The sequence below is a fragment of the Nanorana parkeri genome, unplaced genomic scaffold, assembly GCF_000935625.1.
Source record: "Nanorana parkeri isolate BGI_ZX_2015 unplaced genomic scaffold, ASM93562v1 scaffold99, whole genome shotgun sequence".
Lineage (NCBI taxonomy): Eukaryota > Metazoa > Chordata > Amphibia > Anura > Dicroglossidae > Nanorana > Nanorana parkeri.
Genome location: NW_017306367.1, coordinates 79,269 through 105,037, shown reverse-complemented (window position 1 = coordinate 105,037; position 25,769 = coordinate 79,269). Strand labels below are relative to the sequence as shown.

Below are 25,769 nucleotides of genomic sequence, written 5' to 3'. Positions count from 1 at the left end.
AAGATGGCTCCCTTGGCACAGCAGCCATTCAGCGAATGCCTAGTATTTTATCAATGAATACTGCCACCCCTCATCCTAGGGATGTTCAGATACCAAGTACAGTACTTGGTACAAGTACAAGTACTGATACTTTTCAGGCTCCAAGATTAAGACTAGAAAAAAACCTCAAAGGTTAGGAGGCAGCTGCCATTTGTAAGGAGCATACGGGGCTCCTGGGATTTGTGCATCCCTGTTATAATGTATGATTTGTTTTATATATATAAATATTTATTAGGTACTCACCGATACCATTTTTTCTAGACCAAGTACTTGTCCAAGTACTCTCAGATACAATTACTGATACATTTTTGTTTATTGTCATGTGACAGTTTTTCTAAAACAATACAAACCAATGATTTCAGTACAGTGGTGGAGCGCCAGGGCCCTGTCACAGCTGCAACCGCTGCGACCCTGGTAGTTCTCGTGAAAATGCCAAGTATCAGCACTGGTATTTGAACATCCCTACCTCAATCAATTAGAAAACACTTACAGGGTTATTCACAAAAGGGTAAAGAGTTTGGAGAAGGCAGGAGAAGTGAACAATCTAGGCCACAATAGCTGAACTGGAAAGAGAGCTGAATTTGAGAATTTGTCCAAATCAGCTATTTTGGCCTAGATTGTTCACGTCTCCTGCCTTCTCCAAACTCTTCACCCTTTTGTGAATAACGCTGTTAGTATTAATTGATAAAAATACTAGATACTTGTATTGTGACAGGCTGGACCAGTGCAAGTATACATAATTGTTTATTGCTGGAGTTCAGCTTTATAGCACATATTACAACTGTGCACACTGGTGCATTAATGCAAAAATAATGTTGTGTGATAATGTACATCGCATTAAGGCAGCCAATACACCACAATGGACCAAAAAATATACCTGCACTCTTTTTCCCAACACAGCACATAGCAATACAGAACAGTGCTGTGTATTCCTTTAGTGTGCTGGGGAGGCAATCAAAAATGGCACTACAAAGCACTAATGCAAATATAGTGTTAAATGCTGTGAATAGGTGTCAAGCAGGCCAATGAGGTTGGATTGAAATGTTTTGGTAGTTCAATCGTGCATTTTTGTAGAGCTCTATACATCATAACAAAAAAAAGGGACAACTGAGGAGGAAAGAAGGACAGAGGGATTGTCTCCACATAAGGGACAGTTAGGAGTTATGGTGTAAGTATTGTATGACTAGTACTGTACTAGTTGACACAAGCAACACAGAAAGATAATAGCAAGACAACGAGCAGGCAAATACCACAGGAGAAAAGTGCTGGAAATATGCCTGTAAAGAAAACGAAATGTGTCATGATAAAAATACTAAGTGGTGAAAAGAGACCATATTTCTAGACACAGCACAAACTGTCAGGAAACGAAAGGTCGTTCATTAACCAGGGCATATACCTCAAATACAGTTACACAGATGGCTTACTGGAGGGAAGGCTCCGTTGTCATGTCTGCCTGATCAAACTTCAAGTTGTAGGCCCCGTTACCTAGGCGACAGCAGACATATTCGTTCGATTGTAAACGTACAGGAAATGCAAAACTTTATTAACAAGGAAGAAAACAGGACAATACTTGGCTTCGCATACCACTGGACTGCTGTGTGAAGTCGAAAGTGTACATGAAAATAGCACCGCGACACTGAGCAGCTATTGTGTGTGTTATACAGCACAAGTAACACGTTCTATTTTCACTAAATCATAGTTTTCCATAGCTTCTTGTGGAAGCGGAAACGAACATAGAAAAACCGGAACTTCCCTCTAGAATAACTTTATTATCCACGTACATTCACCTCACAACGCACAGGGAACTGTTTTTTTAACAATAGGATGAACTTTATTAAAAACCACTTTGTGGACAACTCCTGACAGTCCTCCCGGCAGTTGTGGTCTGTGACTTGTTCTTCGCCTTTGCTTTCCTCGGTGTTTGGGATACCTATTAGTAGACGATGCCAAGCAAGAAGAAGAAGTACAACGCGCGTTTTCCGCCGGTGGGTTTCATGCCTGTTTGCAATTAGAGGCCGTCCTTCCTCTACAGCCTCGGATTTTCTGGTACCGCTATGCCGGAAATCCTGCGCTCAGTCTCCCTTTACTGTTTAGCCAGTTCATGTGTTTTGTAGGATGAGTTTCATTCCCTTTTGTGCTGCCTCTCAATAACTGCATGGGTAATTATCCGCTTGGCCCCCCGCCCCCTCCTACACTATTCCCCTCAGCAGGCTTCTTGCTCGTAGCTACCATCCGCTCGCTCGGTTTATTTCACCTTCTTATGCTCTGCAGTGATTTAGTTCTATGTTGCGCTTTTATTTTCCCATTGCCAGTGCTTTCAAAACATTTGCAGGAACACCTTGTTAAAGTGACGTGTCTGTTGCACATAATACTGTTTCCAGACAGCAAGGGGCAATGCTGTGGAGGACTGGGCAAGGGGGCATTTGAACTTTTGGTTGGTGGCTGTGAGCAGAGATCCTCGCTCATTTAGAGCTAAGCCCCAGCTGCTGAGTATTGTATTTCTAGCTGTTCCCTGTTTAAGCTGGCCATACATTAATACATTTATTTTCTTCAACATGCAGAAAGAAATCTTAACAGATAACTCCATCCAAGTTAAACTTCTTCACCAACTGTAAACATTTCGTCTAAATCCTGTGAATCGACCAATATTCTAAAAGTGTGTTACCAGCCATAGACCTTCAATCGCAGTGACTGGCACAGGAAAGTCTTCCAGTATGGACTTCTGCATCCAGGAAGATGCAAAGGAAGTCAATGCTGGAAGAACCCAAACAGTTCTAATGAATGACCAGAACATTCCCAAGCACTGCTTGTATACTTCTCTGGGCAAATTTGTCTGTCAAATGGGTAGAGAACAGACTTGGATGAGCCATAACAGCAAGGGTTAGAAAATCTATTGGAATAAAACATGATTCTAAAACCTGCTTTTGGTATAGTTCCCCTTAAAAATAGACTTTAATCTGCTGCACATGCTTCTATTTTGTTCGATTCCAAAGTATTTTATTGGTTTTACAGAGCGATACAGAAATAGCATTAGTATATGTCAAATGATCACAGTTGATGTACAGCCGAGGAATAGAGTCCGGTTGTTGCATGTAGAGCCTTCCGCTCAACACATGGAGCTCTTCCTCGCTGGAATGTCAAGAAGTCCACAAATACTATGAGGACTAGCTATCTCGAGGAGGTGTTATTCCAATGCCGACCTCAGGACCATTGGGGGGCCCAGCCGGGTAGCAGTCCCCATGATCCAGGGCCGAGAGGCTTCTATTTTTTTTAACATTGTATAGTGCAGCACTAAAGCTTCATCAATATATAAGTAAATTGTCTGTTTACACCAAGCATTGGGTGTTTTAACCCTTTTACTTTCACCACTGTAAGTTGCAGGCAGTAGCAGGACAAAAACAATTGCAGTCGTGACTGTTTACAATTACAGAAAGATATGACTGTTCCATCCAGCATCAAGACTCTAATACCTGGGTATATGCAGGTGCAGGCCCATAGCCGTCCACACCCAACTACAGCAGACCCAAGGAAAAAGCGACACACTGTAATTTGGTAGACAGTGGTGTGTGACTTTTTCCTTGGGTCAGTTGCAGTCGTGAGTTGCATTTAAATATTAATTTTTGTTATTTTTTGTTTATCTGGCTGTTTTAATAAGTGATTCAGGCATTTGGAAAGCTATGTGATCACTTCTCTAACTATATAAAAAGTTGCTCGTCCCCACCCTGTCTGTCCTGGGCTCACCTATGTACTGTGGGAGCCTGGGACATCCAAATATGGATTAAGAACGCAGAGGGCCTAAGGAACATCTGTTCCCCAGTTTCTCCTGTGATCAATAATTCTAGAAGCTCTGAGCACCCCTGGGTTCCAAAATGTCAGAACCCTGTGCCCGGTAAAAAAGCAGATCAGGGAATCTGTGTCTGATTTTGCTTGGCCTCAGTGCAGGGGAGAGACATCAGCGGTCTAAAAATGTCAATAATGACATAATTTACCCTTAACTTTAAATTGAAGAACTATAAAGGTTTTTTGAAAGCGTATCTAAAGCTAAAAACAAAAATGTAATTTGGAATTTTACCATTCTTTAAATGTGATTGCTGCATTTGTTTTTTACTTTTAAGGCTAAGAACATTTTCAGCAAGTACAGGACATACTTGAATGTAATTGCACTGCACTAAAAATCAACTAGTGTTATTTCCAATCTCTAATATAAAGTGTCACAGTACTTGATAATTAATTTTCTTACTTTGCAAAAAATTATTAACACATAAAAGTGCCAACAAGCGCTCAAATAAATATTCATAAGTTGCAACAAAAAGTGAAAAATATAAAAACACACTGAAGGACATTTTTCAAAACTGGAGCAGACAAAATCTGGAGCAGCTGTGCATGTTAACCACTCAGCTTCTCTTTTTCATTTTGAAATCATAACTGAACAAACTGAAGAGAGACGCTGATTGGTTGTCATGTCAAGCTCCAGTTTTGATAAATTCCCCTCACTATGCATTAAATGTGTTAGAACTGCCAAAGTCCATTCTTTAGTGTAAACATTCTCCTTCTCCAAGCAAGTTATTCATCAAAGTGTTTGTAAATACGAAAAAAGTCTTTTGAAATTTAAAAAGTTTCTTTAAAGGAGAACTATGAGGTGAGTGATTTTCACTCAACCTCATAGTTCAAGCCGACATGTGACAATTAAACTGTCACACGTCGGCTCAATAGATGGGCAAGTGAGCGAACACATACCGTCGCTCACTCACTTCCCGATCCGGTCCCTGCAGAGAGCTGTGACTGTCACCCACGGCTCCCTGCAGGGATTTCCCCACTCCGATCCTCCAGCGCTGAGTGGAGGAACTGACAGGGGAGGGGGCGGGTACAGCTGGCTCTGCCTCTTGATAGGCAGAGCCAGCTGTCAATCACGCCGCTGGGTGGATCTCGACAGTTATGTCGGGATCCGTCCCAGCTGCGGCAGTCTCAGTATACCGTGAGCTGTAGCTCGTGATATATTGAGCTTTGGGGTTTATGTCCTCCCCTGACCCTGAGGAGAACTATGGGGAAAAACACTTACCCCATAGTTCTCCTTTAATGCCCCGTGATCCAAACAAAGACTTTAGGAAACGCCCTCACCAGACCTTTAGGGCTCTCCTACATAGGGTGAGCGATAAATACTTTATTACTGATGTTTCTCCTCTCTGCTAGATTTCCAAACGGTCAGATAACGATCGCTCCTCTTAACCCTCCCTTTTCCTGCAACCTCAGTGCCCAGCGATTCCAAGCTTTGTCAATATGGACCAGAACAGTTCAGATTTGTATCCAGAGTACGGGCGCCAATACTGCGGCATTTTTTTTTTTTTTGACAGCAGTATGGTCACTTTCTCTTTACTTTATGCCCCAGGCATGCAGAGCCAGTTATTATATTCCTTCAATGCGGAGCCCTGGTTGCTCCCCCGGCATGCTGATGTCAAGTGATGTGTGATAAATCCGGAGATAATGTGACGGGAATGGGGGAGAAGAAAAATATCGGATCATCCCAATGTCAAGGTGAGGAGATGAAGGAATGGAGAGTACTGGGCTGGGATCCTGCTGCAATCCAGGCTGGGTCAAGGGACGCACAGCGGTGCCTATGCCGGGGGGAGCACCCAGGGCTCTGCATTGAAGGAATCTAATAACCGGCTCAATCCTGGGCTTCTGCATACCTGGGGGCATAAAGAAAAGAGAAGCTGACCTTACTGCTGTCATAGAAAAAGAAAATAATGCCGCAGTATTGGCGTCTGTGCTCTGGATAAAAACCTGAACAGTTCTGGTCCATATTAACCAAGCTTGGAATTGCAGAGTAATAAGAAATAAGAGAAAGAGCGATCGTTATCTGACCATTTGGAGATCTGGCAGAGAGGAGAAACATCAGTAATAAAGTGCGTTTCCTAAAGGCTTTGTTTGGATCACGGTGCATTAAAGAGACTTTTTTTTTGTCTTTTTCATTTTAGTTAACTTTTTTTTTTTTACTTTATTTTTGGCTATTGCACCTGCCCACTGCCTACTGTCAATCAGCAGAGGGACCTAAAGTAGAAAGTTCTCCATCAGGCCCTCCTCTGCTGATTGACAGCAGGCAGTGGGTGGGTGTAATAGCCAGGCTGCTATTGGCTATTGCATTTTAAAATATCCAATAGCAGGCTAGGTATGGCTCCCAGTCTCTAGATGCAGAGGAGGAACAAGGCGGCAACAGGGGGTGGGGCAGGGGAGGCACGTGGACAAAGCAAAGGAGGAACGGGCCGGGCAGCAGCAGAGCTACGGGGGTGGGGGGCAGCGGGGGAATGCAGTCAGAGCGGGGTCTCCTCCCCGCTGGTGCCAGCTGCAGTGGTCTGTGTCCCCGCTGCCTCTGCAGGCAAGGATTGAAAGGGACACAGTCCGCTGCAGCCAGCAACAGCAGGGAGGAGAACAGAGGAGCAGAGCGGCACCAACTAATCAAAAATCAACTAATCGATGATGAGAATTGTTGCAAACGATTCTCATTATCGATTACTTGTTCCAGCCCTACAAAAGTTATTTTATACTGCATTACTGCATGGGTCTGGAAGAAATTTACAAAGGACATCAAGAGTCGCATAAGAATACACAAACTTTTTGTATTTAGACAATATTTGGTTAGCCCGGAGTTCAGCTTAAATTAAGTTAAGTAATTTAGTGGTTTAATCTCTCTACTCTACCCTGCTGATTGGACAGTTAAGGAGTTCAAGAAGTGTACCAAGGCTATCCCTCTGCTCACTTATGTCCTCTGATTTGCATGTAGTTCACCTGACTGGCTCCTAGTACTCTCCCACCCTCTACTAATTTGAGTGTTGATGGATAGGGGATTGCATGAAGTTGATGGCAGGTCAAATATAAGTATTTACACTAGTTACAATACAAATACATTCATTGATTTATTTATTTTTAGCTGCATTTATTTGTGACTATTCAGTGCTGGGAGGAGGGCCTCATAGCCCAATAAGAATAACTGTACTAGTTCATAGGGTTGCACCGTTGTGGATTTTCCTTTTTAGAAAAAATGATATACCTTTTTAAGTATAATTGCAGCAAGACTTTTTTTGAGTTTAAAAAGAGGCAAAGGATTAGAACACACTAACCGCAACAAAATTAGAATTTCTGTCATGATTCATCACCATCTCTCCCCATTGGTGGCCTCTGCCAGGTTCTACTGTCCTTATCCTGTTTTGATTGTACACTGAGGCATGAAACAAAACCGAAAGATATTTTATCGGAAGAGTTCAGAACTAGCAAGCACTAGGGTTAACCACCCCTTGCACCAAAGGGCAGCAATATACCCCAACATCAAAACAAGCAACCCTGTGTCCAGCATCAAATGCTACTGTGAATATGAAGGTGGACAAATTTGTTGGTACCCTTCCACGAAAAATGAACCCACTTTTTTCTGAAATTACTTGAAAAAGTCTGAAGTAATTTGTCACGTCTCATTGTATATTCCATATTGAATAAAACTCAGACTGCTTTTGATTTTTGATGCAACAAGATTTTTCAAATAAAACAAACCAAAATGGCATGAATAAAAATCATGGAACACGTAACCTAATTTGCTACAGAACCTTTAGAGGAAATCACTGCAAACGGGTAGTTTGTCCCACTCTTCTTGAGCAAAATGTCTCAGGTTTGAAGGGTTCATTCTCCAGACTGCACTTTGGCTCTTCTAATGAATGTTTCATAGGTTTTCGATTAGGGCTCATAGAAGGCCACTTCAGAATAGTCCAGTGCTTTGTTTTTAGCCATTATCGGATGTGTTTTGGGTCGATATCCTGTTGGGGGACCCATGACGTGTGACCGAGAGGGAGCTTTTTGACACCGGCCGTACTTTTTGCTCCAGAATTCCTTGATAGTTTTGAGATTTTGTTGAGCTCTGCACCTCATGCCAGACGCAACAAAAACAATCCCAGAACATAACCAAACCTCCTCATTGTTTCACAGTTGGTACGGTGTTCTTTTCTTTTGAAAGCTTAATTTTTTTCATCTGTGATCATAGAACTGATGTTACTTGCCTAAAAAGCTCCAGTTTTGTCTCATCTGTCTAAAGGGCATTCTCCCAGAAGCATTGTGGCTTATTAATACTGAGTGTATTTTAGCATATTCCATTGTGGCTTTTTCGTTCAATAGTTAAGTCCTCCTGGGTCTTCTTCCTTTTTGAGCTCACTGTTACTCAAAAAGTAATGCATGGTGTGATCAAACACTAATGTACTGACGCCTTGGAGTTCTGTTTGTATCTCTGGAAATTTCCTTGGCTTATGGTTTACCATTCACACTATCCTGCAGGTGACTCCCAAACATTCAATAATTTATATCTATCACACGTTCAAAGCACCATTTCAATGAGCTGTAAGGATACCAACAAATTTGTCCACATCTGTGTCGCATAAGATTACTAGACCTTTCCAGAAACGGGGGATAGCATTTTCACCAAAGGTAAAATAAATTGTAACTTTTCTTCCTCGGCATATATGCAAAAACATTTTTTTTAAAATAAAGTTACCAAATAGGTAATTACTTACCTGTGTCTCTGCCGTTAGCTCCCATCTTAGGATCTGAAGATTCTCGAGCAGCCATGAAGGATCATGGGGTGGGCGCATGCGCAGTAGAGATGTTCGGCCGGGAGAAGATGAGAGGCACAGTGTAAGTCAATGCACACAGCTGGGAGCGTGCACGCGGACAGACACCGTGGGACACAGAAGACATAGTAGTCAGCGCTGGGTCAGAGACTGGCACCAGCATTGGAGGGACTCCTGAAATCGACTGGAAAGAAGATGATGATCAGATCAAGATATTACATCACTTCCCCCTGATGTCTCCATAAAGAGGACCTGTCGCATATCTTTATCACATAGGGGGTTTTATTAGCCCCCCTATATGATAACAAAGTTAAGTGAAAAAAAATTGTCGGGTGTGTATACGCGTGAAAACGATGATTGCGCCCATTACACCGCCCATGTTACATATCGCCGCGAACGTCGCAGTGAGAGCAATCATTCTAGGGCCATCAATCACTGATGACACTAAACTGATGAGCGGTAAAACCTTTTAAAGCGTCGCCTATGACCAATTTTGGGTATGGTAGTTTTCTGCGATTTTGCGGGTGCGTGCAATTTTAAAGCTTGACGTGTTTGGTGTCTTATTTACCCGACGTGACGCGGTCTTTTATATTTTAACAAAAAATTGGGTAATAATAATTGTTTCCTAACATAATGTGAAAAAAAACTTTTTCAGTAATTTTTCCTTAATGTAGTAAAAAATAAAAACCCCAGTGGTGATTAAATACCACCAAAAGAAAGCTCTATCTGTCCACCTGGTCTTAAAGTGGATAAAGCAGCATTGTTGGAGCGGGTTTGCACGACTTTAATGTCACTTTAATTTCAGTTTCCTCATTAAAGAACACCTTACTGCCTAAGTCCCACCTTCCATTTTTCTTGCTACTATTCAGGTAGGGCAGACATTGGCATTAATTCACGAGAAGCATAATAAATGTGGCTAATATAACATGGGTACAAAAAATGAAAAAAAGGCCTCAGTCATGAAGGGGTTAAATGTATTTCTGTTTGCTACTTCTAACATTTTATCTGCAGTGCAGTACCGTTTTACAGGAAACCATTGAATTTACTGAATGTAAATTCATTTTCTCCTCTACATCTGAGAAAGACAGGTTTAACCCTTTCGCTGCCAAGCCCTCGAACATTTTGCACCTCAGCTGGCCACACCATTTTCACAATTTTTCCCATTCATTTGATTTTCAACTGCTGCATTGCTAGCGTTTGTAAAATACCTCCCAAACCATATATTTTCTGAAAGCGCAGGCAGGTAGAATAAAAAGATGGTGCTACTAAATTTGTAGGCCCTGCGATAATTGCGCAAATGTTTCCCAAATGAATATTAAATTAATAAGCATACACAATTCAATTGATAAAGTGTCACACTTCCCTGTGTGATGATCCGGCACCGGGTTTTGCCTCCTATCTGAGCTGCTTGGCCCACCACCTACCTTGTTTCCTGGATTCCCTCTTCCTCACAGTGAGATCCTGTACGTCCTGCATTGGATTCATCATCAGCTTCTTCAAGTGAGTCCTTGCACCTGTGCCTACTTGTGTGGCTGTGTATATGCTTCAACCCTGTCTGCTGATGCATCCAGCACCTCGGTGCTGCAACTAACCTTTATGTCTGTGTGGGCATGCTAGAGGGCCGCAACCTGGAAGGTGTCCAGCAGCCAATCATCCTCACCATTAGAGGCTCTGTCGAACACCTGGCCCTTCTTAGAACCTGCGCCTCTAGTGCGTCCCTGTTAACGCACAGACACCTACTTCCTGTGTTTTCACCCCAGACACCATTTTTTGCACGCTATTTTTTGTCATTTTGTGTTTTTCCCCCGGTCTCAGACCGTGAAATAAAGTACACTAAAAGCACAATAAAATAAGTATCTGTGCACAAAAAAAAATATTTTCTGACAATCTAAAAGATAAAACTGTATTGAGTCAATAAATAACAAATATTTTGAGATTGCGCCTTTTAGCAAAAATAAATGAAGGAACGCAAAACTGTAAATAAGCGATTTATGTTCATCGTTTTTGCGTTGTGTTGGTGTTTGTGTTGTGATAAAATGATACAGGCGTATATTTAATTGCATCACAAGGTATAACAACGCATGGCAATGCGTCAGAAAGCTTTGCCACATTTCAAATAATGTTTAAAAAAAAAAGAAAAAAACTCATGCACTGCGATGCGTTCTAACAAGGCATTGCAGCCCATGTGCATGGCGTACACCACAATATGGTGCATGTGTATGTTATGTGGGGGAGGGTTTTTTTTTTCTTTTCTATTTTTAAATATATTTTTTACTGGGGGGGGGGAGGGGGGGCTACGGTGAAATATCTGGGGTCTAAACACTGATGCAGAGTCCTCAATTTCTTTTTCTGCACTAAATGATGCACTGCGATGCGTTCTAACAATGCATTGCAGCGCATGTGCATGGCGTTCACCACAATATGGTGCACGTGTATGTTAGGTTATGTTATGTTTGGGGGGGAGGGGGGTTTGTGTGGTTTTTTTTTGTTTTTGTTTTTTTTACAGATTTTGTATTTTTCTTTTTGTTTTTTTTACAGTTGGGGGGGGGGTTTGTGGAAATATTAGGGGTCTAAGACCCCTGACATTTACCTTTTGAAATAGAAAAGAAATTGAGGACATAGTCCTCAATTTCTTTTTCTGCAGCCCCAGCACTAAATGAATGGGAAGCACTCAGTACAGAGGCTTCCCATTCATTCAGAAAGTGCTGATAAGAGTAAAATATATACTATCAAGCAGTTTCTGAATGGGGAGGAGCCTCTGTACTGAGTGCTACTCCCCATACAGAAATTCATGAATGAACAGGAAGTGATGTAAATCACATCCTGTTCATTCATAACTGGGGACACATAGTACTATGTGTCCCCGGTTATTTACAAAGACTGGAGGGATCAGACGATCACTCCAGTGTTTGTCCTTCACACAGAGGGTCGGTAAATATCAATGATATTTACCGATCCTCCGCTCGGCCACGCACACAGCCGCTGTCATCCTGAAACTGACAGGATGATACCTGCTCTTTCCTCCCGGCTGGGTTGCTCCCATCAGTGGCTTGTGAGCCATGATGACAGCTATTGATTTAAAGGGGACAGTCTGGGGAACAATTCTGATATAAGGTCATGGTCGCTGAAGCGACCTCGAGCTTATTGCAGAACTATAAATGCCAGTGCCGTAAGGCATACTGACCTGGCCAGCTGGGAACAGTTTTGTGCCGCCGTATGCCTTAGGGCGCTGGCAGGGTAAGGGTTAATGGATATTTATAATAATGTGAGTAGCTTAGTGCGTAAGATACCACAGTGGTTGACAGTAGCCGGGGTTCAACAAAGACTAGATAAACGTAATGTATAACCAAGATCATATAATTGTTAAAACCATTGCCAGGTATGCAAAGCCTGGAAAAGGGGGGCTTTTAAGAAAGATATTGCTCTCACAACGTACCTAGTAAAAGATAAAAATATATTTATTGCAATTAATTACAAACATGATTGCATTAGAGTAAACGCAAAATTAATACATCGATATTGTGCATGGTCCAAATACAATACAGTAATTGTTGCAGTAGTCTAGTTGATCGCAAGGAGATTTACAAATGATGTTGTTCTCTAGGTGCCTCAACATGCTTTGCCGATAGGCGGCATCCTCAGGAGGACTTCAATCCTAGAAGACTAGTTAATATATACAACAAATCAATATCCATGTTGATGAAGAAAATTCAAACATTAAATATACAAAAGAAAAAATTACATAGAAAAAAGAAAATAAATGAAAAGACCTGCAACTTGTTGTGGACAAGCCAGCGAAGGACAAGCCAAATGGCAACGAAGGCCAGAACCTCAAACCCCTAAAAATAAAAGGAGGGCCATGGAGGGAAGCAGGCAGCAAAAGGGGGGGATGGGAGGAGGAGAACAAGACGTGTTCCAAATCTACAATTATACGAAAAACTAAAAAGATATAGATGTATATGATATAAAGATACACATTGGCTATTGATTATTCTATTCTATTACTTAGATATGTACATTAACTGTTGGTTCATAAAAAATTGGTAATATAGTTATAATGATAATCATACTATCATATAATGATAGTAATCATAGCCATATTGAGATATCCCCAATTCGGGCAATAGATTAAGAAATTGATAAAAGTAGGAAAAAACCTGTGAAAATAAGTGTAGATGCCTACAAAATACATATAGGTAAGTATATAGTGAAAAAAGATATATTGTATGTACTAAATGAAGATAAAATGTAAATTTAAGTACGTGGAAATGTGTAAGAATATATAAATGTTATAGATATTCTTATATATTTATATATACTTCTATATTCTTACACACTTGCACATAAGTACATACAATAAATCTTTTATAGATGAAATGGTGTGCACATGGACAGAGAACTGTATACAGGAACGTGTCCAGAGACTATTGGTAAATGGCTGTTTTTCTAATTGATCTAAGGTCAAGAGTGATGTGCCCCAAGGTATTGTGCGAGGCCCTATACTGTTTAACCTGTTTATAAATGATATTGGGGAAGGTGTTAATAGTCATGTTTCTGTGTTTGCGGATGATACTAAAAATGGGAGTGTAATATACATAGGTTTAGACATTATAACATTACAGGTGGACCTGGATAAAATAAAGGAGCTAGCAACTATATGGCAGATGAGGTTTAATATAGAACAATGTAAAGTAATGCATTTTGAGGTTAAAAACAGATATGCAGAATAGTAATAGGACCTCCACTAAGGAAGTCAGAGGTGGAAAAAGATTTGGGAGTCATAGTTGACTGCAGAATAAACAATAGCATGCAATGCCAGGCTGCAGCAAACAAAGCTAGCAGAGTACTGTCATGCATTAAAAAGGGAATGTACTGTAGAGACAAGTCTATAATTTTCCCACTTTACAGATCACTGGTTCGGCCTCATCTTGAGTATGCAGTTCAGTGTTGGTCACTAATGCACAGAAAGGATGTCCTGGAGCTGGAGAGACTCCAAATAAGGGCAATGAAGGAGCTGGAGGATCAAAGCTATGAGACGAGGTTGCTAAATTTAAATTTGTTCATGCTAGAAGTGAGGCAATTAAGAGGGGACATGATTTTGATGTACAAAATGTTTAATAAACTGTTTACTGTAAACTCCCTAAAGAAGACTAGAGCCCACCACGTAAAATTGGAGGAAAAAAGATTTAACCACAAGGGGCGAAGGAGATTCTTTTCTGCTTGTGGAACTCTCTCCCACAAGCAGTGGTATCAGCAGAGTATGGAATCATTAAAACATCATTTAGATACATTCCTCAGAGACCATAACATACAGGGATACAGGTAATATTAATGACCGTGACTCACAAAGGTTGAACACAATGTACTTGTGTCTTTTTTCAGCCTCAAATGCTATGTAACTATATTAATGTCATAAGTGTAGGGGACAGAAAAAAGAGAAATTTGTGATTCTCTTAGTATGTTGGCTAATTTATTGCAACTCCCCAAGCTGGACAATAAAGAACACAAAGACAGGAACTAGAAATTACAGGCAATGTAAAAAAAACCATACTCCTGACACTTCTAATCAGAAAACACTGCTCTCTGGCAGATATTAGGCTAGTATGAGGGCTTTTGCTAACACATAGGCTGCCTCATCTGATAGTTAGCTAAACCAATCAATCACTTCACCTAAAGAATTAGTGCAGACACAAACAAAAACATTGTTACCCTTTAAGGCTAGCCTTACCCATGTAGCCAGTGAGGCTACTCAAGAGAAATCACTCAATTCCTCCCATCCACTCTAAACGGAATGAATGGAGGAATCTACACTACCAGGACCCATGGCTGCCTGAATACCTGAACAGTGACTGCGTCTGATAGGATGCAGTCACTGTTTGGCTGACAATTTTACACCCAACTCCTTCCAACAGGGCCACCCATGACTTGCATTTGAAGGCACAAGCAGGGAGCAATGAAACTTGAGCCATGTATGGCTATGACTAGTCTGTCATACGCTGGATTTATGATTATTTGGATCAACCAAAAAATTACATTACTTTTTATCTGTTATCCCATAAGGGAGGGTGGGGCATATATACCAAATTTACAGTATTATAACAATGATATACAAGCAAAACAAATTAAAATAAAAAAAAATTACCCAAGTTTTCTTCTACAGAGGCTAGAGAAAACAAAAACATACCTCCTTCAGCGCCTAGACACCAAGAAAATGTACAATTATTGAATTTCAGGCATCAAACTTAAAACAGTTGATCAAAGCAAAGGTCCTGGCCCCTGCCTTTCTCCAATCGGATGTCAGGATCTGGCATTTGCATACAAAGCTTATTTCCATAAGCGTGTCTAATAAAACACTTTTTAAACCTGCATAACTTCTTCGATGTAATTATATGAATTTGGCATTCATTTACCCAAGTCCCTGAGAGATCCAAGTTATTACCACTCCCATACCCTAAGGGTTTTAGGATATGACCCTCCCTCTCCCCTTCTTGCATTACTGATTTTAATTGATTCCGGCCAGACAGCTGTACAATAAGCCACCTTAGAAACCCATAAACTTCCACACTCATCAGTTACATTGGACCAATATTACTGCAGGTCAAAATCCTCCCTGCCACCAGATCCTAGTAGGTTGTATAATATTTCAGGCATTGCTAACTCTTCTCCTCTCATATGCTGAAGGCCTGAGATTTCCTCTTTGACATCGGTGGAGCTCAAATGTTACTCAGCAATCCGAGATCTTCCTTGATGCAGTCCTCTCTTCCCTCTGAGCAAGGATGCATTACAGTGTCTGAATGGAATTGAACGCTCCACAATTTAAATGTGGAGCAAGCAAAAAAACGGCATACTGCGAAACCACTTATTTAAAAAGTTAAAATCCTAAAAAGCATGCATGGACCAACCACAACATGCTGACCATTTTCGCCAGAGACTTCTTAAAAATCAATGCCTCAAATACCCAAATGCACTTAGATTAAGTTTTTGATCTTCTGCTAGTTTTGATTTGTTTTAGTAATATGCACTCCGAGCAGTAGCAGGAAGCTAGTTGTTATGGGCAGCAGGCAAGCCTGTATTTATTTTTTTACACTTCTTCTAATTGTAGGTTGTTTTTGCTATTACCCTGACCTACTGTTATTTTTATTTGCAGGCACGTATTAAGAAGATTATGCAGACGGATGAAGAAATAGGCAAAGTTGCTGCTGCTGTTCCTGTCATAATTTGTATCCATTTGATATGTATAACAAAGCATTATGTTTTAAGGGTTTACAGCTTAAAGGTGTATAAGAATAAAGATTTAAAAATTAAATAAACTGCACCTACCTGTTAAAACAAAAACCTTTCCATCCTGGTAGCATGCACATGGGAGTTACTACTTCTCGGCATGCCGGGTCTGTCAGTGTGCAGAACCAAAACGAAAAATCGCTGACAGGCAGGTAGTAGATGGTCTTTTCTGCTAATAAAAAAACTGCCTGTCAGTAATTAAAAAAAAAAAAAAAAGACATGTTACTTCCACTTTAAGTCTAAAGCTTGATTTCCATAAAATTTATAAAAATTGAATATTTAAAAAAAAAAAGTCTAAAGCTGGCCATTCATTTTTTTTTTTTTTTTTAAACCCGGGGCTGAATTAAAAATTGAATATTTAAAAAAAAAAAGTCTAAAGCTGGCCATTCATTTTTTTTTTGTTTGTTCAACTGCGGGCTGAATGCAAAAAAATAGAGCAGATTCCTGCATCAATGCTACGAGCGCAATGATTAAGGAATCACCGCTGTTTTATTTTGTATTCTGACAGCGGCTGCTGGCCACTGTCAGAATACCTAACACTTCCCAAGGGGCATGATCGTTGTTGATTGACACACTGTACAGGTGGATTGCTGAACCACTGGAGAGCAGTACAGCTTTCCACTGTGCTGCTGATACTTGACAGCTTTTATAATTCAAAATGCATACTTTGTAAAAAAAATAATTTTACAAAAAAAATCTATTTTTGTATTTTGTAAGAAGGCTCATTTTTTTATTTGGTATTTTAAAATTTTGAATGACTTGTACTCCTTGACACAGTCATAGCTCGTGCACTAGAGTTGTTCCTGGAGTCACTCCTAAAGAAGGCCTGTCAGGTCACGCAGTCTCGAAGTGCCAAGACCATGACTACATCACATCTGTGAGTTATTTTAATTTTTTATTTTTTGTACGAAAGCTGTCCTGAGAAATATGGAGGCCACTCTTGCTGTGTAAGCTTTGTACATTCCAGGTCACCTGTAATAAGAAAAACATGGAGGCAGCCATTGCTGAACTTTCTGAACATACTTAGATGACTTGGGGGTTAGTGGCTCAGAAAGTTTTAAAGCCGTTGGCATGGCGGGTAGCAGAAGGAGGTCAGTGGTGACAGTCTCTGTACTGTATTTGCCATATCACAGGTTTACTGTAACATCATCCATTTGATAATCGGCTTTTGTTAAATATGTATTCTTGCAATAGGTGAAATCACTGATTTAAAATGAAAATACAGAAACATGTTGGTGTTCGCCTAAAGTATAACAATAAAGGAATCATATGCTGCCTTGGCAAGATATATAAACAGCTTCTGCCAAATTTCCTTTTTTTTTTTTATTTTATTTTTTAAATCTTTCATATAACAGCTTACTGTATTTTAGATTGACATGATTTGTCACTTATTTTATATACAAATATAGTTTTCAATACAAGCCTTATGCAAGACTTCTCACAATTGATCTCTTATTTTTCCTATGACATCTGTTCAGCTTGTCTATTTAGATTTTTAGCAGCTAAAATTACTCTTCCTTTAAAAGAATCAGTTGTGCTATATCGCACCTCCTTGTTTTTCAAACAAACTTATAGGTATTCTATTTAGGGTGTAGAGATGAGACAAATGGTTGCATGGCCAATCATCAGCCAAAAAGTTACATTTATATATATTTTGCCTATAATTGGCATGTGTGGGGGGCTCTCAAATTCTGTTTTCAGATATTAGAATGTATCTATACATTTTAAGGATTTTAACCTTTCTATTCTATACTTTAAAAAAAAAACACTTTAGGGTGGTAAAAATCGATTTAAAGATAACCACAACGTAGATGTTTTCTTGATCGTACATCACAGGACACAGGGTGTTAATTTTTTTAACCACTAAGCCTAGTCTAGGCCACAACCCTGTCAAGAGTATTCTTCTCCCCAGAGAAGCTTCTGGCATCCAGAGTCGACCACAAACCAGACTGGTTTGTTGCCAGGACCAGAAATACCCAGGGCGTTGGTGAAGTGGATGCGTTGGTTACTCTGTGGGATCAGTTCAGCCTGATCTATGCCTTCCCTCCTCTAAAATGTTTGCCTCACTTCCTTTCCAAGATTGAGATGGTAGGCATTAAGATGATCCTCATTCTGTCCCAGAAGACTGGTATGCGGATGTAGTCAAACTCCTGTAATACTGTCCATGGGTACTATCAGATCTCCCAGATCTACTGTCCCAGTTACTGGTATTCCACCTTGCTTTTTATCTCAAATTGTGTGTTATCTCAGAAATGTTATCTATGAAGCACAGAAGCAGATCCATGCTGGTGTCCTTAGTTTGAGTGTCCGTGTCCATGCAGTCAGATTAGCAGCCACGCCCCCCACCCAGCCCTGCTGCATTACTTGAAAGCGGCTCCAGCAGGAGCCACACTCTAAACACAGCAGCTGCTTGTAGTATACAACAGCGGAGTAAGAGAGAAGACTTAATGCCCCGATGTGCCCACTATGTGGAAGAGGGAGCAAAGGAAGGCTGTGTGGTCACGTGACACCTATATATAACACCTCAAAGATGATACGGAATGTTTATATTTAGTAAAAGTGCATATAATTATGGTACACATTTAATGCTTTTTGTATTTTTGTGTGCTTTGATACTAGTGCCTTCACATACTCCTTAACCAGGACATTGTTTTACCCTCCTTATTTCCAGCTCAAAAATGCCATAAAAAAATCCTTCACTGTCTAGACATAATTGGTGAGTATACCTCCTCTGCAACAACATCCATTGACAAGTCTGACTCCCTGTTCGTCATCCCTAAGGGTCCCTGCATTTGGCAAACCACAAAACCCAGTGGTTAAAGAACTTAACTCCCTGTGTCCTGGGCGGCCCAAATCAGGTGGGGCAGCCCAGTTTTTACTGCATTTCTCGTATCATGTGTGGGCAAGCTGATTACATCAAATTGTTAAAGCCTTGGTCAATATTATTTTTTTCAACTGAGGAGGTATTTAGTGTAAACCCAAGTGCATTACTAATTACTGCAAGGTTTGACAGGAGTGTATTAGTTGGTTTGTTATCTGTTGCTTATTTTGTGCCTTCCGTTCTGCTTATATTCTAGCACATTGCTAAACAGTCTTCCTTCAGATATGCATGAGAATTTGGCTAGTATACTTAATGAGATTCTTTTTTTTCTTGGCAAAATTGTACATTCTGCAACCATTCATTCCAGAAGTCAAGAGGCATGTTAGGCCATTAGAACCTTACAGCTTGTTTTTCACTGTCATACATACATACATTTCTCTACCTTTCACAGGAAACAGTGTATAGAGCTTGAACAGCAGTTTGATTTCTTAAAGGATCTTGTTGCCACTGTCCCAGATATGCAGGGTGAGACAGAAGACAATCACACAGAAGGGGAGAGAGTATCGCGAAGGTAGGATGTTTACACCTTCATTCCCTATCTTTACGCAGTGTAATTTGCTTCTTTTTTTTCTTTTTTTATGACCAATGGTAACAGGGCTTTGGTTTTTTTAATTCTTCCCTGTGATTTATAAGCATACTTAAGAGCATCACAAAAACAAATTTGTTTTATGTTCTCCAAGGGGCCGAAAACCAGGAAGCAGCCGAAAGAATGGAGGTACAACTATGAAGGGAAAGGACAAAAAGCAATCTGAAACGGATTCAGATCAAGAGGTTGGTCTTTCTTTTTCGTTGGATATGGTGTGATGCCTTATTTCTGTTTTTGTATCTTCAGTACCTTTTAAAATATATGTTATACGTTAACAGGATGATTCTGAAGGCACAGATTCAGAAGGTGAAGAAGAAATGTGTATGACTCCAGCTGCAAATATGCAATCACATGTACCGTTTCAAAGGTAAATTCCTGTGCCTTTCTTAGACTTGAATCTATGTAAAGACAATTTAGATGCCATGTTGGAATTGTGAGACTATTATGAGTGTGTATTTTTTATTTTATAGAATTGTAATTTGGGGTCATTATTTTGTTTTGCTATACTTCTTTGTAAATCACATGATGCAAGATTGTGTTGTAGTAAGTAGAGGTCATTCCATTTAGAGCATAATAATTTTTTTTGTACTGCCTGTAAAATCTTTCTTGGATTTTATTGAGGGGCAGAGGGAGTCCTAGACTTTTGGGTTATACTGCTACCTACAGGAGAAATGAACAAAAAAAAACTGTTATTCTACACAGGATGCCCACAACCAGCATGTCTCAGTTTTGAAGCAAGTATTACCCAAGAGCATTATCATAAACAGAGGAGGGGGACCTGTATCTTTAAATGGACTCCAAGAAAAGGATGTTAATTAGAGGACCTTTTAATGTTGGGGGGTTTTACGTCATTTTCAGGCCTAAAATGTGGAATATAACATGGGTGCAAAAATGGAAAAAAGGGCCTCAGTCATGAAGGGGTTAAAGAACATGTGAATAGAAAACCAGGTGGCAGCCTTGCAAATTTAAGAAACATTTGTGTGATCCTGAAAAAAAACAAACAGGAAGCACTCCTAGATCTAGTAAAGCGTGCTTTGACGGGAAAGGGTGAAACCCGATCCTTGAGACGATAAGCTTGAGTGAGGGTTTGTCTGAGTCGCCTAGAGATGGTGGATCGAAAAGCTAGTGTACCCTTACAAGAAACCCTTTGGGATGACAAAAAGGGAATCCGTCCTTGTAAAGAAGCAGTAGCTGAGACAGAGGGACAGATGAACGCTGTCCTGGTTGAGGCGAAAGGCAGCAACTACTTTAGAAAGACCTGGGCCTCAACCTTGACTCTATGTAAGACCAGAAAAGATTCCTTTTAGGATAATGCGCTAGTGCAGGTACACGCTCTTGATTCCCACAGAAGCCACAATGTCTCTCTGGTGAAGAAAGGCGATGACTGACCTGGTGGATTTCTTGCTGAATTTCTGAGCTTGAATAAAAACCTCTAGAGCTTTGACATCCAAAATGGGATGGATGCCCCTTATGACCATATGCAAGGCCATCAGAAACAGTTGCTAACAAGCCTGAAGTACTTCAATTACAACACAACTTTCAAGTTGCAGGGATTGTAGTCCACATACATGATTTCTCTCCTTAAGCTCTGATGAAAGGGGGCTTGGGGCCCTAAAACATGTTGGCTACTCTACTTAAATGTCCCCTGATGCTAATGGAATAAAGTTGTATCTCAACTATTTTTTTTTTTTGTTTCAATAGTTTTTATTATTTTTGACCTAAAAATAAAACTTATACAATACAGTTGCAGGCATATGGCACTAGATACAGTCCTTTTGTCTGCTACAATTTAGTGCTCGTGAGGTTCTGAGGTTTAAGGTGTAACAGGGCAAACCTCGGGTCCCTGTGTATGTTTGTGTGAAGGATTGAGTACAGTAGCCTGAATGTTTTGATCCAAAAACGGTGTACCATTGGGCACGTCCACCAGATGTGCATTACATCTCCCTTCGCGTCACAACCCCTGAAGCATTTGGCTGACTGTTGAGGGTGGGAATGTGCTAGTCGAGCTGGCACCATGTACCGCCGCATCATAGATTTGTATGCTGGCTCTAGTGAGGTGATGTTGATGGTACATGATGCCGCCGAGGCCCAAATTTGTTGCCACTCTATATCAGTGATTGTTCCACGTAGATCCTTAGGAGAGCAATGGCCTCTGATCATAGTCCATGTCGTTTCTCACTTCCGGGTCTATGGACGTGGACACCATTGTCCTTCCCCAATTATCGAAGCATGGATCCATAGTCAGTGCTCAGAGCAGTTAAATCTATGTGGAATAGTTTAGAGAGAACATTTGAGTTCTAGATGGTGTCGAACACAATTGGGGTCAAAGATTGAGCACACGCTCCTCCCCGGACAGGTGTAATCGGTCTATTACTCTACAGGTTGTACTTATCCAATCAGGATTTTCAGCCGCAAGTCATCACGCAACTCCGGGTTTATACATTGCAATGCCAATATAATACTATACTGACCCAACATGGCCTACAATATTATACAACAACCATAGCAGGTACACCCCGGGAGGGTACCATATCACATTAATGTACCCTGTGGGTTACAGGCCAATAGGGCTAACAGAACATGAACTTTGTTAAACTTAAGAGTGCCCGGTAACATTACCCGGTAGTCAGAGGCTGCGATCCGGCAACGGTCTTGAGAGTATTCCAGACAGGAGAGGAGTGTATAAAAAAATAAAAGAAGAAGAGGGAGGTACTGTTCCAGATTCGGGTCACCCGCCCGTGAAGGCCCTATGAAGTCAGCAGGCACCAACTCCAACTCGTGGCTAAATCCAGTAAGCCACAGCAAGTTTTCATCCATGGGGGTCTTCCTGGGAGCGTGGGGATCGTTGCCGGCTATCGACTCGGTCACGAGGAGGTCTTGGGCCGCGTTCCCATAACGACTGTAGGCGTCGTCTCGGTTGGGCCCGCGATTCCTGCGATGGGGTGTTGATCACATCTGGCGTCGTCAGTTGTAGAGATTACAGCAGTCTGCTTGCTTCCTCTCGGGTAGCGAATGAGTGTTGGCGACCCAGGTAAAGTGGGCTTTGAGGGGGAAGCCCCATTTGTATTTGATGCGGTGGTGCATCAGGGAATTCAGGTATGGTTTCAGGGCCCTTCTCTTCTGGAGGGTCTGTGGAGCCAGGTCCGAGTACACTTGGTACTTGAAGCCCTGGAATGTGAGATCCCTGCGCTCCCAAGCCACCTTCACGATTTCCTCCTTAGCTCTGTAGAAGGTCGGTTTAAGAATAACATCACGTGAGGTCCCTCCGGTCGTTTGGCACCCAAGGCCCTGTGAACCCGATCCAGCTCAAGCCTCTCAACCGGATAGTGTGGGAGGAGCTCCTGGAACATGGCTGTGACTGTGGCATTTAGGTCTTCCACATGCTCTGGTATACCGCGTAGGCGAATATTGCCGCGTCTGTTCCTGTTCTCCAGCTCTTCTAATTTAAGGAGAGTGGCGGATAGGTCAGTTCTGATGGAATTCAAGTCCTGCTCGTGGGCTTCCACGATACTGACCACATCATCCATCTTGTCTTCCACTGCATGTATCCTGGTGCCCAGCTCTTTGATATCCCGTGAGAGCTGTGCCGCCAGTTTGTCAGTGGCGGTTCTCAGCTCCTTCTGTCTGAAGCAGGATTTTGAAGCGGTCCAGGAGTTCAGAGTCTCTACAGCCCGGTTCCGGTTGATGGCTCGGCACAGGCGAGGATGTGCTGGCGTTGGATGCGCGGTCAGCGTCTGCAATCGAATCCTGTGAGGACGGCTGTGAGTTCGGCCCTGAAGGAAACAACGCCATTTTGGCCGGGGTGCGTGCTGAGGCCGGAGTATTCGCCCCGCGGGAACGGTTGCGAGTATTATTATAATTTCTTCTCATTTCTGATCCCCAGCCTTTCCGGGGATTGTGCCACTAGGCGGGTGTGTTGTGAGGTTCCGAATAGGTATCAAGCTCGTGGGGTTCGTGTCCGGGTGTAGTGGAGTTCAATCAGATTGCGGCCATCTTGGTTGGCTGCTCACTAGCGCCCCCCCCTCCCCCCTCAATAATATCTCAACTATTTTAATTGGTGTGACATAAAAATTCTACATCGACTGTGTTCACTGTCTTGAGGCTCTGCTGGTGGCAAAGGAGAAAGAAGGGGGCAGGCAGGCAGAGCTGTTTGTAGAGCACCACTCTGAAGAGCTGGCTGGATTGGGCTACAGGCTCATGCTGGTCTGGACACAGGTGGCTATTTGATGAGGCAGAAACAAGGGCAGCACACTGTCACTCCACTCTGGCTCATGCTTGAGCTGCAACAAACTTGGCATTGAAGTGTTGTGCTAGGAGACTGCTCAGATAGTCCGCCCCACTCTCTGCCTACTTGCTGTTCTTGCTATTGAATCAGTTAGTGAACAGCTCGTTGTTTCACAGCTTCAGATTTGGCACAGAGGGCCCTGGAAATGAAGGCCAACAACATCGCAGACCTCAGGCCTTTCTGCCAGCTGCAGTGCGGTTGTCTTGTCCTACGTTGGCTCCTTAGTGACTCGGGCAGGGGACATTCCTTCTCATTCTGGGCTGCCATGAGACATCACAGGATGTGATTAAGTGCAGCTAGTGAAGAGAGGAGGGGGTAGGAAAATTTAAAATGGCAAAATTTCCCTGTGTAGCCCATGGCAGAAAATAGCCCCCTTGTGGCGAGCTTGCAAAGTACACAAAGTATAAGGCAAGTTCAGAGGAAAAGGAGATTTTTTACTTCCCACATAAAATGGCCAGTAGCTACTAAACTAAACCGAGGAAATGTCAATCCAGCATAAGCCTGCTAGTTACTCACCACAGTGAGTTGCATAGACTGGGACAGAAAAACTGTCTTTGCTCTGGACAGAGCACTCCCATATCTGGCCTGAATCTACCAGTAGGTGTAGATGACTGGAGAAACTTCCTGTAATTTAGGGCAGTCATAGAGAACACCAGTATAATCTGGGAAAACCTGCTCTTGGTGACTGACTGGAGAGACTTCCAGGATTCAACATATCCTGCATGAATCCACCAGCAGCTGTTCATAATTAAAACATTTTCCATATACAGAGGAAAGGGCACTAGCAAAAAACAGGCATGTTGGTTGTTGGCAGGGTTATCCTGTTCTGACTAACTCTTTTTTTCCCAGTGTCTATTTTTCCTGCAGGCAGCTAGGAGGGAGGGATGAGAGAAATTATGTGTACATTAATACAGACAAAAGAAGAGATATGTGCTTGTGCTTACAGGTTACACTCCTTGTTTTATGTTTCTTTTAAAGGGGCCTGACGTTAGGGCTAATGCCCACCTAAAACTCCACTTTTTTTTTTTTCATTGAACAAGGGAATTAGCAGAGCTTAACCATAAAAGTACCAATGTTTACATAATGAACATAGGAGGGTTTTCTGACCTGTAAAGGTATTAGAAAGCACCCTCTGTTGTCTGTTGTTTGAATCTCTTATTTAAACATTGGATTTACACAGTCTTGTGGTGCGGTAACGTGTGCGGTGGCAACATACATTATGTGCGTTGGTATGCTGCAATGTCATTTATTTTGAAAGGCACACCACTACACTTTTCCTAACACACCTGCATGTCCTGAGCATTGTGGTGCAATGAATTGCTAAAAATAGTGCGTTGCTAAAAATTGTGTGCCCCCCCCATTTTAATTGTTCACAGACAATAAAACTAAGCAAATATTCAGTGGTACAAAGCAACAGTAACATACAGTATAAGGGGCGTGGTGGTGCTGCCATTTATTCCAATGGCACCGCAGACACGCCTCCTGCCCGCAGTGTGATCACCTGCACCAGAACGCATTCTACCACAATGCCCGGAAAAAATGGATAAAAAAAAAAGTGCGTGTACAATTTTTTTGTGATCGTACCACACGTTTCGGTGTGAGTGATCACACTGCAGGTGGGAGGCATGTCTGTGGTGCTATTGGAATGCCCGGAGGTCAACTTTAACTTAATCATATACAATTGATAGTTTAGTTTAGTTTTTGTATTTTGCCATTCTGTTATATACAGATTTGTAAATTCTTCCACAAAGCTGTCATATTAACTACTGCATATTTTTTTTTCTTTTGTTCCAGTCCCCCTCCGGCTCCATCCTTCCTACAGTTTCATTCTGTACCAGTCTTGCCCCTAGCACCTTCTGCTTTGCCCGCTATGCCAGCTCCGTTGCTGTCTACTGGCTGTGAAGAGGAGGAGGATTATGACTCGTAGCCTCTGGACAGATCCATTTAAATTCCGTTTTCATTTATTTGCTTATTTGGTTTTGTTTTATTTTTGGTTTTTAAACTAGGGCCGGGGGTGGGGGGTTTGGGTGATGATGGAAAATGTGTTCTTAAATTTATTAAAAAAGGATGTGGACGAAATTATATGCTGTTTTA

At 41.6% G+C, this 25,769-nt stretch overlaps 2 protein-coding genes across 2 annotated transcripts in view; one reads left to right on the top strand and one right to left on the bottom strand.

Moving 5' to 3' along the window:
* Positions 1-1,602, bottom strand: part of CUNH11orf68 (chromosome unknown C11orf68 homolog) — a 57,907-nt gene extending 56,305 nt beyond the window's left edge. The window contains exon 1 of the mRNA XM_018552877.1: positions 1,424-1,602. Coding sequence (XP_018408379.1) covers positions 1,424-1,431 — 8 coding nt within the window. The 5' untranslated portion in view covers positions 1,432-1,602. The remainder of the gene's footprint in view (positions 1-1,423) is intronic.
* Positions 1,603-1,866: 264 nt separating this feature from the next.
* Positions 1,867-25,749, top strand: DRAP1 (DR1 associated protein 1). The gene is made up of 7 exons (XM_018552869.1): positions 1,867-2,024; positions 15,790-15,862; positions 16,707-16,800; positions 19,196-19,315; positions 19,485-19,575; positions 19,669-19,757; positions 25,470-25,749. The coding sequence occupies exons 1-7, from the start codon at positions 1,983-1,985 to the stop codon at positions 25,600-25,602; spliced, it is 642 nt and encodes a 213-aa protein (XP_018408371.1). The 5' UTR covers positions 1,867-1,982; the 3' UTR covers positions 25,603-25,749.
* Positions 25,750-25,769: the final 20 nt, after the last annotated feature.